The sequence below is a fragment of the Amphichorda felina genome (genome assembly GCF_050947745.1).
Source record: "Amphichorda felina strain 45539 chromosome Unknown scaffold_1, whole genome shotgun sequence".
In the NCBI taxonomy this organism is placed as follows: Eukaryota; Fungi; Ascomycota; class Sordariomycetes; order Hypocreales; family Bionectriaceae; genus Amphichorda; species Amphichorda felina.
Genome location: NW_028145049.1, coordinates 1,018,837 through 1,034,421, shown reverse-complemented (window position 1 = coordinate 1,034,421; position 15,585 = coordinate 1,018,837). Strand labels below are relative to the sequence as shown.

Genomic DNA, 15,585 nt, shown 5'->3' with positions numbered 1-15,585 from the left:
GACAGTCTGACACATTTACTCGTACTACCATGTGGTGTCATGTTGCCAGCCAGCCAGCCAGCCAGCCAGACTGTGAGAAGAAGTGAAGCCAGGGAGAATTTCATGCCTAGCTCCAACCCTTTTCTCACGACAGCTCGCCGCCCGACTGCTTCCACTTCTGGGCCATGGCCATGATGCCCGACAGGTTCTTGGCCTGCTGGTCGTCGGCGGGGAAGACGTAGTCAAAGTACTCCTCCCAGCTATCATCCTCGGTGCGGCGGCGCTTCTTGACCTTGCGCGGCATCTGGGCCTGCACGGCCTCGATATCAGACTCACTGCCGTGTGTGCGCTCAAACGAGAGCCACGCGTTGAGCAGCGACACGCGCTCCTCCTTGAGGTCCTTGTCGCGCATGCGGCGGTGCGCGCGCTCAAAGACCTTGCGCGCGCGGGCCTTGGCCTCGTCGCTGACGGGCTGCTCCTCTTCCTCCTCGCCTCCGCCCTCGTCCTCGGGTATGTTGATCTCAAAGTGCGCGTAGCTGATCCAGACCTTGACGTGGTCCGTCTTGTCGAGCAGGCGCTCGTACAGGTCGCGCGTGCGCTCGTACTCGCCCTCCTCCTCCTCAAAGTCGATGTAGGCCTTCCACAGCAGCTCGGGCATGTCGAGCTGGGGCTGCGAGACGGCGAGCTCGAAGATGGCGCGGGCGCGGTCGAGGTCGTCAAGCCCGCGCTCGAGCTCGGCGAAGCGGATCCACGTCTGGCAGTTGGCCGGGTTGTACTCGACGTGCTTCTCGTACAGGGTGCGGCAGCGCACAAACTCGAAGAGCCGGCGCTCCAGGTCGATGTAGCCGTCGAACAGCTTGTCCTTGGGGCACATGCCGATGGCGCGGCCCAGCAGCTTGCGTGCCCCCGTGAGGTTGCCCTGGCGGATCTCGAACTGGGCGGCCAGCAGCCACACCTTGGCAAAGGTGAACTTCTTGTGCGGTACCAGGTTGAGGCACGTCTGGTAGATCTGCCGCGCCCGCTCGGGGTCCTGGCCCTCCAGCTCCTCCCAGATGGCGTAGAATATCCAGATGAAGATGTACCGGCGCCAGTGGCGCTTCTCCTGCGTCGGGGGCACCTGGGCAATGGCCCGCTCGTACACGTCCCGGACCCGGTCGGCGTCCTGCGACGTCTCCTCGAGACCGGCATAGTCGAACCAGGCATCGTAGTTCTTGGGGTTCTCCTTGACCAGCTCCTCGTAGTACCTCCTCCTCTTTGACAGCACCACGTCCTCGACGCCATCCTTGTCGCCAAACTGCTTCTCGAACGTCGTGTACGCCTTGTGGAGGGTCATAGACTTGGACCGCGGCAGGCGGTCCAGGGCGTGCTTGTAGATGGCGCGCGCGCGCTCGTACTCCTTGAGCTTGGCCTCGAACCTCGCGTAGGCGATGAAGAGCTTCTCGTCGACAAAGTCGTCGCCCAGGGCCTCGACGGCATCCCCGAAGACGTCACGGACCTGGTCGCTGGTGCCGTTCTCCTCCTCAAACTTGGCCCACTTGATCCAGTTGCGTGGCTCCGGGTGGACCATGGTGAAGGCGCGGAAGATGTCACGGGCCCGGTCGTACTCGCCGTAGCGCTTCTCGAGCTTGATGTAGGCGCTCCAGGCGGCCTCGTCGGGCTGCCACTGCATCCAGCGGTCAAAGACCTGGCGGGTGCCGGGGATGTTGCCGAGCATCTCCTCCATGTAGACGTACTTGTACCACAGCTTGTCGACGCGGGGGAGACGCGAGACGGCGCGGTCGAGCAGGTTCCTGGCATGGTTGATGTTGCGGGAGCGCATCTCGGACTCGATGTAGCGGATCCAGAGGACGACCGAGTTGGGGTGGGCGTCGAGGGCGCGCTCGAAGACAGAGCGGGCACGGGCAAACTCCTTCTGCTCGAGCTCCCACTGGGCATAGCGCATCCAGTTGTTGAGGTTGACGCGGTTCCGGCGCACATAGTCCTCAAACTCCTTGCGCTTGCGGCCCTGAAACTCGTGCAGCTCCTCGAGGTCGGCGAAGCGCTGGGTGGGCGCCTGCAACCCCGTGTCCTGGCGGTCGACGGCCTCGCGCAGCAGCTGCTCTGCGCTGATCTGGACGGGCGCCGCGGCCTTGTTCTTGACCCGCGGAGGGCCTCGTGACGACTCCATGATGGATTGGGTCGGTTTAAGCTGTGGGTGGTGATGGGAGGGAGATGCAGTTGGTGGTGTCGAAGCACTGGAGAGGGTGCCAACGAAGGAGGGAGGTCGACGGGGGTCGAGGAGGGCGAGACGTGAACAGGCGATGAAGCTCAAAAATTATCTACTATGTACGTTACTATTATCGGTGGCGAGGGGGACACAATTACTGAGGGACCAAACGTGCTGCATTTGGGTAGCCGGATGACTCATCTTTTCTGTCCTGGTTGCGCGACACACCAAAGGAGCACGGGCCATCCAACCCGTCCCCAGCATTTTGTCTTCCACCTCAACTTCCACCCATCATCATCATCTACTTTCTCGACAGCGCATCACCATGTCGACTGTTGCCGAGGACCTGCTCAATGATTTTGGCAGCTCGGGGGACGAGGCTGAGGACCTTGAGCACGATGGCCTCGTCACCAGGACAGACGCCAACGGCGAGGCTGATGGCAATGCTGATGGCCATGGCGATGCCGTAGATGCCATGGACGTGGACGGGGCCGACGCGAGCAGGGACGCCTCTGCAGACGCCGAACACAAAAGCAACGACCTGGACGACGTTGGCGACGCAGAAGCCACCAAGGCCAAGGTCGAGAAGATGCAGCTTGGCGCCGTCAAAGACGTCCGCAGCGTCGCCAGCCTCATGCAGACCCTGGAACCCATCCTCGAGGTTAGTACACATGCGGCCCCCCTTCCCAGCAGAGACCATCGTTTACATCTGTCATCTCGAGGACTAGCCCTGACGTGTTTTTGCTTCGAACCCTACAGAAAATCCAACACTACCGATCCCAAGCCGCCACCCAGACCACCAACGTCGGAAACATCGAGGACCACCCCGAATACCACCTCCTCACCCAGTCCAACAGTCTCTCCACACAGATCGATGGCGAAGTGGCTCTTGTCCACAAGTTCATCCGCGACCACTACTCGGCGCGATTCCCCGAACTCGAGAGGCTCGTCACCACCCCTCTCGAGTATGCCAAGGTGGTTAGCATCATCGGCAACGGGCCCATGGACTCGGAGAGCATCAAGAGCCTGCAGACCTCGACGGACAATCCTCTTGGGGTCACTCTCAAGTCTGTCCTCGACGGCCCGTCCCTCATGATTGTGACCGTCGAGGCCACGACTTCCAAGGGCCAGGAATTGTCGCCAGAGGAGCTGGCGCGGGTTCGGCAGGCGTGCGACATGGTCATTGCTCTCCACAAGGCAAAGCAGACCTTGACAGAATACGTCCAGTCACGCATGAACATCTTTGCCCCCAATTTGACGGCTCTCATCGGGTCGCTCACGGCGGCACAGCTTCTCAACGCCGCCGGAGGGTTGACTGGACTGTCCAAGACGCCGGCCTGTAACATCCCTTCCTGGGGTTCTAAGAAGAGGCAGGCTGGTCTGGCCACCAACATTGGCGTCCGCCAACAGGGATACCTCTACCACTCGGACATGATCCGCGGCATCCCCAACGACCTCAGGAAGCAGGCCATGAGAATCGTCTCGGCAAAGATCGTCCTCGCAGCGCGAGTAGACCGCATCCACTCCAGCCCTGACGGGTCCACCGGCCAGGAACTCAAGTCGGCCTGCCTGGAGCGCCTAGAGAAGCTCACGGAGCCGCCGCCAAACAAGGGCCAACGCGCCCTCCCCGTCCCCGACGACAAGCCGGCGCGCAAGCGAGGTGGACGACGCGCAAGGAAGGCCAAGGAGGCGCTGGCCATGACAGATCTGCGCAAGGCGCAGAACCGCATGGCATTTGGCAAGGAGGAGAAGGAGGCCGGCTACGGCACCGGCGACAGCACCGTCGGCATGGGCATGATCGGCCAGCAGAACGACGGCAAGATCCGTGGCATCCAGATCGACCAGCGGACACGCGCGAAGCTCAGCGCCAAGAACAAGGGCTGGGGCGGCGCCAGCACGGTGGGCGGCGCGGCCTCATCCATCGGCGGCTTTGGCCAGTCGTCGAGCATCGACCTCCGGGGCAGAGGCCTCCGGTCGTCGGGCGTCGGCAGCACAGTGGGGTCCGCGGCGGGCACGGCGTCGTCCCTGGCCTTCACGCCCGTCCAGGGCCTCGAGCTGGTCGATCCCAAGATGCAGGCCGAGCTCAGCAAGAAGCGCAAGGCCGAGGAGGACCGGTGGTTCAAGGGCGGCACCTTCACCCAGGTCGCCGGCTCGTCGTCAGGGGGATTCAAGGTGCCTGATCTACCGGCCGCGAAACGAGTCGATACGGGGTCGACCAAGATGGGCCCGCCACCTCCCAAGAAGTGAGCTACCCTACACCCACATGGGAGCAACCGCGGGGGGGCCCCAGATGTATTATCAGATGTGCCAGCACGAGAGGTTGCTTCGGTCGGCCAATGTGTGCGTGTTGGCATTATGCCTTTGTTTTCCACGTAGAAGAGGGATTAATCACGGGGATGCACTTGACGGCGCAACGGGCGTTACGGGCACAAACAGAGTTCGTGTAGAGGGGGGTTGAGATATCACATCAGCTAGCTTCACGGGAAACGAAAGTAATACACATGGACCAAGAGACCATTTACTAGGCGAATACAGAATACAAAGTGAGCTTTCCTTAGGGGGATTCCTAAACCGCTTGCCCATGAGCACAGTTTCCGTTGATTGTCCTTACCTGATCCATAGAAATAGAGAATCCGATCGAACAGTCTCTCCGGCCGCCATGGAATTATGGCTAGAAACCCATAGTACTTCAAAACCCCATATATGCCCCCGTGCATCGCAAGCACGTCGTACGGGCGTTTCCGCGTGGCATGCGCGCGTGCGCCCCCCTCGCCCCCTCTATTTACTTATCTCGCGCATCGAGAATAAGGGGATGAATCTACGAGCATCAGTAAACCGAGCTCATTTCAGCAAAAAACAAGTGTGGGAGGGGCGGGCTGCCTCTCCTGGTAGCACCGGCGTGTCTGCCCCCCCCTTCTTTTTCCCGTGGTGAAGGGTGGTGGTAGCAGGGTGTTTCACTGCATTCCGCATCATCATATGGGCATTTGCCCGGATTCGCATCCTGATCTCGATGGGAGAGAGTATCGCGAATGAATGACCCCCGAGATGTCGGCCCTGGTGGTCTGTCGGGCGTCGGGGTCTGTGTGCGTCTGCACCGCAATCTAGATAATTACCACCACCAACGCATGTAGCATGTACGTGCGTACGAGTGCTACTGTGTAATAATACCTTTGCGGTACGGATAGTTTGTATGTAGTAGTATGCAGGCGGCATGCCAGCAACGCCCGTGCTCCTTTTCTCAGGGACCAACCGAGTCCCTACGTACCCCGTATTCATGCATGCTGTGAGCATGATGCAGCACCCTTCCGGCTGGACCAACTAAAAACTCGTGGTCGCGAGCAGTACGTACGAGTACGTAAGTAGGGACCGGAGGCCGGCCGTGCGCAGGGCTCTCCGGGGCTAGAAGACTTTTCTGCTCGACCATGTGTGCCTCCCACCGTCTGTCGTCGAGTCCGTCTGGCGCTTGGGGGGCCAGAAACAAACCAGGGTTCAATAGTACTGGTAATATTATGCACACGACGCGCGTGCAATGGTCTCGAGAGATCCATGATTGCATCATGGGATACTGGCCGCCGGTCGGGGCAAATGACGTCGTCGTGCATCGTGCTCGGGGGCCCTGGAGAGGGGTCTTCAGGGGCCCCGAGGGTTTGAACGATGGAGACTCCTGCCATGCTTGCCCGGCGCCTGCCAGGCTGGCAGCAAGTGGCAGGAGCCAGCAGGTTACTGCGTACGAGTAGGTACTCGCATGTACTCCGTACGATTATTACTACAGAAACCGCCGCTTCAGGTGGCAGCCGGGACGTGGGCAGCGGGACCGTGTCACGGCGGGGTTGGCGGGGGTTCGGGAATGAACTCGGACACTTCTGACAGCTTGCCCGGTTGTTCAATTGATAATTGTTTGCTATTCTTGTATGTGCTAACGGATACATACGGGCAGCCATATGGGGCGATGTTGCTGTCGAGGTGCACTTCTGCTGGGCCACAATATCCATGGCAGAATGCCATCTCGCCCTGGCAGACCCCTAGGCACCCCAAGGGATCCTGCAGAAATTCGGTTGCACATTACGTAGCCCGAGGGGAGCCGTCACATTCCCATGGCCGGGGAGTATTATTACGAGTACCCGTACATATATGCCTTACTATCGTAGGTAGGCGTCGGTAAAAATACCCGGTCCTATCGAGTACGGGACAAATGCGCCATCCGCCCTTCCCTCCTACTCCATTGGGCTGCTGCGAGTGATACTGCTGCGAGTGCTACTGTCTGTTGTCTGATGATGGGCCCCAAGTGCTGAGATGCCGCATCGGGAAGTTTCCACCCAAGGTTCCGCAGTCCCCCAGGCAGGGCTGTGAGCCTGTGACTTGTGTGATGAGCCCGGGGCTCTGTGACGCTCTGCGGCGAGCGGTCCCCGGCAGAACACAGGGTCGAACAGGGGGAGGAGGGGAAGTGAGTGAGTGAAAACGCACCCCCTTCTCGTCTCCTCCCCGCCCGAACCCAAACCCCCTTCCAGAGCCTTCGCCTTTCCACTCGCCCAGGCCCCCCCCACCAGCGAGCATGGGTCCCTAACTGGGCGGTGTCATCATCCCCGATTGCCTCAGCCGCTGTGATCTGTGGCAGCGTCTTGGGGAGATAAAAAAACAAAAAACCTGCCGCTCCAGAAACGCTGCAGTGGTAAGCAGCAAAAAGCCCCGGGAGGGCATAATCACGCCAGGAAGGATCCTTCGTTAGCGTCCGAGAGCTCTATGTCGCTTATTATCCGCCTACCAGGAGGCTTTTTAACACCTCTGCGCTCCAGGCCATCGAGGTCGGTGACTATCACCTGCATAGTAGTACTCGTACGAATACTATGCTCTATCACCGGGGATCTTGAAACGAGCTCCCGCGGCGTAAGAATGTATCCAAAAATGGGAAGAAGTACGAAAAAAAAAAGAAGAAAAAAAGGCGTTATATTTGAAGAGGAGAGCGAGAGAGAAGAGCATGCCAGATTATTTTCAAGAGGCTTGGCGGAATTTATGCCTGTGACTTTTCGGGACGATTATCGTCGATTCTGTTCTGCCGTGTCCCAGATCAGACCTTTACGGCCTGCAGCCTGCACCAAAGGTCTAGAGCAACAAGGCTGCGTACGAGTTACAGTACGGGTGGGGCAGGGCTGAGGTCTCAATACCAGGTACGAAGGAAGTACGCGGTGACCCCCTTCGACCTCTTTTATTATTCCGGATAAACCGCGCCTCGCAGCCACTGCGAGACCTGCAGCTGCAGCAGGACCACATGTACGAATAGAGAGAGACAATAGTCTTCCGCTTAATTCCTTCGGCTGTCGGCTGGAGTGCTCAGATTCATGTGATGTAACTCGTGAGCCCGGGGGGAGGCCATGGTGACGTAAATGGGGCTCGCTGAGGTCTCGCTCGAGGTTAGACACGGACCTTTGCCCACCGACTTTGGGATTTCTCAAAAAGGCGTTCCGGCTGAGGTCGATTAGATCCATCCGATCGGTGGCAGCCTGTTCAGACCGGCAGGCACGCAGACAGGCAGGCAACAAACTCGTAGGGGACCCCGAAAGTGGCCGCTGAGCTAAACCCCAAGAAGCCTCTTCGGGATGGAAGCCCTGGACCCCTCGATTTCGCACTGATCTGATGCATATCATTTTTTTCCTCCATGGTATAACGGTACTATGCCTCGTATTATGTCTCGACTTGTGAAAGTCGATCTTGATCGCGACTTGCGCGGGTAATATTATAGTACTACTCTGTATCCGTAGTAGCAACTACTAATACTACTCTATATCCGGAGCAGAACGACCGCCTACCAGTGCTACTATGCCATGCTGTGAACATGCCAATGCCAATGTGCATCAACTTGTGCACCACCTTCTATGCCGTCATCTTGGCTTGCCTCCAAGCTGCTGGAGGCTTGCTGGCGGCTCGTTGGTGGCTTGTTTGGCTTGTTGGTTCGGTGGCCTCCAGTTGGTGGCTTGTCGGTGCGAGATTGTGCACATGCACAATGCACAAAGTTGGGATAAGCGGCTTGTGCATGGTACCTTGGGTTGTACATGTGCCGCGTGCAAGGAGAGAGGGGTCGGCCGTCAACCGCCATCTCGATGACATCGACAAGCCCCAATCCTCATGGCCAAATGGCGCAGCACCGCGGGTCAAACACCAGGGCGCCATGCGATGCACATGGCCTTGTGAAGAAAGTCCATCTTTTGCTAGCTGAGGTATCGGCGAGGTATTTCAGTACCCCCCGTACCGCCCCCCGGAGGCGGTCACGTCATTCCCAAGCCCAAGGTTGCCCGATGTACCTCTTGTATTCCGTCTTCTCCAACTTTTCCGATCATTGGTCGATCTCCCTCAAGTCCCTGGACCCTGCGACGACCCTTGGGACCTTAGCGCCCAGGGGCCCGTGAGCACTCGTTTTTGCTTGGCTGCTGTCAACCCTCTCGACTCCATCCGACGTGGGAACTTGTTCCAAGTTGCCAAGCACAGGGCGACAAGACCTTGCTTGACCTCGGAACGCTGGGAATAGGACCTGCCAACCTGCAATCCACCGCAATCCACGGCCGCTCCACGGCCGCTAGGGGCCAAGATACATGGCAAATAGGCCAGGCTTAGCATTTGGCTGTTCGAATTTGGGGCCCATTGGTTAGCCGCACACTGGCAGCCAAGGCAGGATCCCTTCCATCCCGTCGTACATATGTAGTACGGGTGCATCGCCGATCGTGGCTTGCCTGACCTAACCCTTGAACTGCGTCCCGCGAACTGGTAGCACCGCACTGGTGGGTGCGAGACAGAAAGGGGGGGGGGCTGCGAGACAGGTTGACCGTCGTCGATGGGGCACTCAGGGACCAACAAGGGATCTCGAGTTAACGGTTACGTCGCGAGCCTTAATGCTCGCAAGCCTCACCCGTCACTGTAGCATGTGCCGGGAGTCTGAATATTATTATCCTCGAACTTTTGGTGCAAATCCAGGAGCTCGGTGCCCCCTACCATGCACGTAGCATGTACGCATAACCGTCGAGTATATATTATCTTAGACGTGCTGTAAACGACCACTTGCCAAATAAGCCTTGAGACGGCGAGGCGCAAGACACTTGAGCTCCCGAGCGCTCCGTCCCGTTTACCAAGAAGTTTAGTCGAAGCAAGAATTGAGCATCCAGGAACTTTCAGTCTTAGTGCTGCAAAGAGGCTTCTTGATGCTAAACGACACTAGGAAACCTACCTGGTGGAAGCTCCCGGTTTCTCGAGGCCTAATCGTTCGTAGCGCTCCCCGTTTCGGTGGCATTGTTCCGCATTGGGTTATACTTGCCGCATCTTTCTAATCAGGGACACGCGGCTGGTATTATTAAGAGCCGCTCCAGGGTGCATTGACGCGAGACGAGCGAAATATAGCCCGGTTTACCAGCCTTCCAGCTTGCCCAGGGCTCGGATTTTGATGGAATAGAATCCCCCACCTGCGTGAGACGATGAGGGTGACGGATAGGTGGTTAGCTTCACTGACGTCACCGTGCGGCGTCATAATGCCAAGATTGCCTAGAGATGGCTTGATGAGCAGGACGGAAGGGGCCTGGGGCAACAGATGGATAGCCTCGTGCGCCGAAGGACCAAGCATCAGCCAACAACCGGAGGACCTGGTCGCCTGGCCCCATCGCCGTGGTTGACGGGCAGACGGAGCGGATCAACAAGCGTGGCCTGCGCCGTTTGCCATAGGCTCACGATCGAAGTTTTGCCTACAGATCAGAGCAGAATGGGAAGGGTCATCAGGGTCCGGAGGGGGTGTAGAAGGGGGCTGGATCCACTGACGCAACATTAGAGAGACGCCCAGACACTGGGAGCAGCTTGGCGAGGAGAATGAGGAGGATGCGGTTGTTTGGGTGTGGGTTGATGGTCGTCTGGCTCTGGAATCGAGATACAAAGTAATGGTATGTATTCGGTCTTTGCTCAGGACGAACGTCGAGTTCTTGAGGAGCATCTTCCACACTTGATGATGACAGAGGCACATCTCTGGGGCCCAAAAGCGGAATGATTCCCCCCCCCCCCCCCCCCCCCCCCCCCCCCACCCCCCGGACGGACAGGAACCGCAAAGTGACACTCCCATGTTTCTTGGGCAATGCGCATTCACAGACAAGAACAGTAGGCACGACGTCGTGGTGGTGGTGGTGGTGGTTAAGTGGTGACGAGATGAATGCGTCACCAGGAACGACACAGGCTTGACAGGCACTATGGAGTGCAGTAGTATTACGTTCACTTAGCCGCAACACACACGAGACCCACCGCGAAAAATGGACTGAGCAATCAGATTGGAGATGATGGAAGTACCTGTCGCTACCTCCTCCTGGCTTTCAGACCCCTGCCGCCTGTTGCGGCGATCCCTGCTGGTGGAACCTGGGGCTGCCAGGCGTAGCAATCTCGGGTTTTGGGGGGCACCCACAGCGCCCACAGCGCCCACAGAACCGCCCACAGAACTGCCCATAGTATTAGTAGAAGCCAAGGTCTGGGTGCTGGGTACGGTCAGGATCATCGATCAAATCGGAGCTTTGCAGCTGAACGGAAGGAACGAAGAAGGACAGGAAAGCGCAGCCGCAAGGGCAGAGGGCGAGGCAAAATCTTCACCCTGAACCGAAGTGGCGAATTACCCCCCTTCCCTCGGCGCTCGATCTTTTTGCTCGCGTGCTGTTCCTGCCGTCACGTTCCTCGAGTCCCTCGACGCACGGGTATTCCAGTAGGTGAGGTCCGGAGCAGCGCCCGATTCCTTCACCTCACCGCGCTCACCCTAGGCTCGAACCACCCTGTTTGCCCCCTTGATCGACGTCAGCAGCCAGGCCTTGGACAGTGGGACTGGCCGGCGCTGAGACGGACCCTGCCATGCCCTGTGCCACGGAGCTGCTGCACCGCTGTAGCGCTACTCACTTTGGCCGCATCGCGCACCTCTGGTGCATCCATAGCATCCATAGTTCCCCCCACCCCTGCCCTGTCCCTGACCCTGATCCTCGTTCCACACCTTATCCACATCCAAGTCCATACCGGATTCGACTGCTGGGCTAGTAAAAGTAAGGTCCTCCATCCCGTTCGCCTGGCCTGCCCACCGACCACCACACACATACCAGTAATAGTCCAGTACATCCCGATCCCCAATTCACCCCCATCCACATAACAAATCTCCATCCCATGCCCTCCGTCTTTTCTCTCCCGCCCCCGTTTTATATACAACCCGATCTGCTCCCTGCCCCCTAGCCCTCGGTTTTTGACAGTTTCTGGTTTCCTCCCTCTCGGTCCCCCATCTGCCAAGCTTCAACCAAGCCACCACTCCCCCTCGCAACATCCTCGACACAGGCTTCGGGGCCATCACCGCCAGTGACAAACAGGGTACTCCCTCTATTGTTGCCCAAGCTTCTAGCGCCCGTCTCTCCCCTCGACACCTAAACTTTACCGCCAAACAAACTCTAGGCGGCGCCTGCCCAGACCTCCTCGTCAAAGCTCTTCACCGGCAAGAACGGAACTCCGCACCTGGAAGTCGCATTCCTTGCGTCTTACTACTTAAGCGCCTTGGTGTTGTTCCTGGGGTGCATCATTTAGCTCCAACTTGGAGAGGCTTGCATCCAACCATTGCCAGCGACAAAACGACAGAGCAGCTCTTCTTTCGTCTGGGGAAACAAAACCAGCACGAAGAATCTACCACGAGTATCGCCACCATAATCAACGCTGTGCAGATTCCGCAGATTCCCCTGCCCAGCGACGACCTCCCACCGCTTGCATCGGCTACACCGGCTGCCCCAGCTGCCCCAGCTGCTTTCGCCCCTTGCCAGGATCTGACTCAGTTGTTCCCGGAGCTCTGGAGCCTGCAGTGCCCCTTCGGCTCCCTTGAACCAGCCGCCGGAACCAAAATCCCAGAGTTCCCTGGCTTGCGAGATACTCGACCACTTTCTACTCCATACCTAGGTGTAGTGAGGTCTGCCTCCCTCGTCGCGGATTTTCTCACAATGCACATGCACGCTAGAGACGCTGCTGGCCGCCAGGTCTCGCTGCTCAACGATGACAGCAGCCATGGGATCGCCCCCCAGGCACAGCGCCCGCTGCCTCAGAGACCCTTCAGTTTCCAATCGACCACACACGTCTTTCCCCGACCCAGCCCCACCTCGCGCAGCAACTCTTCTTCCCCCAACATGCCCGAACTGCTGCGCTCCGATTCTTACGACTCGCAAACCAGCAACGATCCCATGTCGCCAATGACGCCCTCTGATTACGCCTTCGCGCGCACGTCGCTCTACCCCATCGGCCAGGAGTACGTGGACGGCCCCCCCGCCAAGCGCCCGGCTTTTGTGGACAGCCGCGCCACTTCCTTCGCCGACGACGACGTTTCCGCCACATCTCCCATGCCTGAGCGTCCCGGTAAGCGCTATCCCTGCCGCTACCGCGAGAGCCACGGCTGCGAAAAGACCTTCACCACGTCCGGCCACGCCTCGCGACACTCCAAGATCCACACCGCCGAGAAGGCTGTGCAGTGCACCTTCGCAGGCTGCCAGAAGAAGTTCACCCGCGCCGACAACATGAAGCAGCACCTTGAGACTCACTACAAGGACAAGAGCCGCTCCTCTGGTGGCCAGCGCGCCCACAAGGCGGCTCTGGCTGAGGCCCGCCGCAACTCTGCATCTAGCCGCAGCCGCTCCGTCGCACGCGAGGCAACCTCTCCATGGGACAAGGAGCAGTACGCCCTCCCCACGCCCCCAGTCGCGTCGCCAAACGGCACCACGGCAGGTGCCTGGGACATGCGAGGCCTGAACCTTCCCCTCCTCAACCGCCCGGTCACATCGAGGACCCCAAGCAGTGGCCTCGACGCCCTAGCTATGGCAGTCGCCTGTCAGGAGGGGAAGTGAACCCAGGTCGACACTCGGAGCCCTGGGTGTTCCAGCAAGTCATTGTGATTACCACTCACCTCTCTTGCTGCCCCCCCGGGGTCTTTCCTGGCCCGAATCCTTCGTCCAGAGGGCGACCTAATCCTAATATGCACGCACGAGCCCCCTCCACACCATCTTGACCCCCTCGTCTCAACAATCCCATCCTGTGCCAGCCGAGTTTTCCCAGAATTCGGTTCTAGACACAACGCGTGGGACGAGGTGGGAAACGATCTGCGGGCCTGCACCAGCCGCAACTGCGCATGTCTTGTTATTTTACTCGATGCATTTTTCTGGCTGCAGTGCGGCAGGTTGGGGGCGCCGCTATTGCCTTTTGATTTGATGAAGCTTTCGGGGGTGCTTGGCCTGCCCGCGACGCGCTCAACACTGCCCGACGGCTCATCATGATTCATTTCATCGGCCGCTGGTGGCCCGGATGGGAGGTGATTGGTGCAGACGGAGTCTGGGGAATAATGTGGTGGGATCTTTGATTCCATCTTGGGGATAAAATTTTGCATGGCGTTGGTGGATATGTCTATTACCTTCAATCCACCTTACTCATTACTCGGGTTAGGGATGTACATGTTTTAGACGGGACGGACAGAGTATATAGTATGGGCACTGCCCTTGAGGAGGGTTTTTTTTTGGAGATACCTCAATGTTCAGGACATTGAACAGTTCGGCTCGGGCGAGCTCATCGACTGAGCATCAATTGATACCATTTGACTTTTCTGCGCAACACACTGGCTCCGCATGTACTCTTGAACCTGGGCGACTCTCTCTCATCATGTACAATCGTGCCAATTGAGCCAAGATCAAACCCACAGCTCGTCCTTGTTCGCACATGCCCTAGCCATCTCAAACTGCTCATCTGTCTGACAGACGAGCACCCTGTTGTCGCCCCCAGCCGACGGCTGCTGCTGCTGCTGCCCACTCAGATCCTCCACCACGCCCTCCACCCCGGCCTTGTTCTTCGCCCGATCGATGTGGAACCCGAGGCAGCCGACCCTGTCCACCACGGCGGCGCGTAGCGCGGCGCTCCTCTCGCCGATGCCGCCCGCGAAGACGAGGGCGTCGACCCGCCCCTCCAGAGAGACAAAGTAGGAGCCGACGAAGCCGGAGACACGGTCGACGAAGAGGTCGAACGCGAGCTGCCTGTCGGGGGTGTCGCGGGCGGCGATGGTGGCAAAGTCGGTGGTGCCGGTCAGGGCGGCCCAGCCGGACTCCTTGTTGAGGATCTGCTCAGCCTTGGAGATGTGCAGGTGGGCGGTCGAGGCGGGGGATAGCTTGCCGACGTCGCTGGCGTAGTGGAAGACGAGGCTGGAGGAGAGAAGGGGGGGATGGTAAGCAGATGTGGATTGAGGGAGAGAGGAGGAGAAACCTACCTTGGATCTACGCTGCCGCTGCGGGTGGCACCGGGGAGGCCAGCGAGGGGCGTGAGGCCCATGCTTGTGTCCCAGCTCTTGCCGTTCTTAATGGCGCATACGCTGGCGCCGCTGCCGAGGTGGAGGGCGATTATGTTGAGGCTCGAGAGGTCCTTGTGCAGGAACTGGGCGACGGAGCGGGCGATGAAGGCGTAGCTGATGCCGTGGAAGCCGTACTTGCGCAGGCCGGTGTTGCGGGCAATGACCTGGTTGATGGGGTAGGTCGAAATGTGGGCGGGGATGGTGGTGTGGAACTGGGAGTCGAAGCAGGCGACGTTGAGGGTCTTGGGGAGCTGACGGATGCACGAGTCGACGATGCCCAGGGCGGCGCCGTTGTGCAGGGGCGCCAGGTCGCTGAGGGCCTCGAGGTGGTGGTAGGTGTCCTTGGTGATGACCTGGGAGTCGTCATAGTTGCCGCCGTGGACGATGCGGTGGCAGGCAATGGCGATGTCGTCCCTGTGCGAGATGTCGCCCAGCTGGGTGTCGTCGACGAGGGTCTGGAGGAGCAGGGCGAAAGCGGAATCCTGGTCCTTGGCCTCAACCTGTTTCTTCTTGTAGACCGACTGGCCCAGGCGAGAGTAGGTGATCTTGGGCGGCGGCGCAGTCAGGCCACTGACCTGGGCCTCGGCGATCTGACAGGGTTTTGCATGGCGATCGGATGCGGAATACACCGAGATCTTGACGGAGCTCGAGCCGGCGTTGATGGAGAGAATGACCTTCATTGATATCAGGTGGTGGTGGTGGCACTGCTTGTGATGAAGAAGAACAGGTCCAACGATGGGTTAGCCGTTTCCCCCATTGCCATGGCGCCTCCACAATTGAAACGAGGCTGGATCGCTGCCGCCGCAGGGGAATTAGGTTGCGCTGGGCGTTCCAGTATCCATGACTGTAGTCTGACGTCGAGCCCTGTGGGGCCTACCCATGATGGTGGTGGTGGTGTCATAGTGTGTCTGGAGGTGTATCTGATATACGTGTGTGTGTGTGTGTGTGTGAGAGAGAGAGAGGCAGCGGCACGACCCGGGGATTTCAGCAATTAGGATACGCGTGTGTGGCGCATCCTGGCTCCGAAAGTACCCAGTGGGTATCTCTGGTA

The 15,585-nt window shown here is 59.0% G+C and overlaps 4 protein-coding genes across 4 annotated transcripts; 2 read left to right on the top strand and 2 right to left on the bottom strand.

The window, feature by feature from the left end:
• Nucleotides 1-124: 124 nt before the first annotated feature.
• Nucleotides 125-2,146, bottom strand: CLF1 (uncharacterized protein; the record flags this gene model as incomplete). The annotated part of the gene is made up of 1 exon (XM_083189831.1): nt 125-2,146. One exon carries the CDS (start codon nt 2,144-2,146, stop codon nt 125-127), a length of 2,022 nt encoding a protein of 673 aa, XP_083053690.1.
• A 364-nt stretch (nt 2,147-2,510) lies between these two features.
• PRP31 (U4/U6-U5 snRNP complex subunit PRP31) lies at nt 2,511-4,432 on the top strand (the record flags this gene model as incomplete). The annotated part of the gene is made up of 2 exons (XM_083189830.1): nt 2,511-2,846; nt 2,945-4,432. 2 exons carry the CDS (start codon nt 2,511-2,513, stop codon nt 4,430-4,432), a joined length of 1,824 nt encoding a protein of 607 aa, XP_083053689.1.
• A 7,724-nt stretch (nt 4,433-12,156) lies between these two features.
• On the top strand, nt 12,157-13,050 carry ACO1O0_000330 (uncharacterized protein; the record flags this gene model as incomplete). Its single annotated transcript, XM_083189829.1, has 1 exon — nt 12,157-13,050. One exon carries the CDS (start codon nt 12,157-12,159, stop codon nt 13,048-13,050), a length of 894 nt encoding a protein of 297 aa, XP_083053688.1.
• Nucleotides 13,051-13,883: 833 nt separating this feature from the next.
• Nucleotides 13,884-15,214, bottom strand: ACO1O0_000329 (Acetokinase family-domain-containing protein; the record flags this gene model as incomplete). The annotated part of the gene is made up of 2 exons (XM_083189828.1): nt 13,884-14,388; nt 14,454-15,214. 2 exons carry the CDS (start codon nt 15,212-15,214, stop codon nt 13,884-13,886), a joined length of 1,266 nt encoding a protein of 421 aa, XP_083053687.1.
• Between the last annotated feature and the right edge of the window lie 371 nt (nt 15,215-15,585).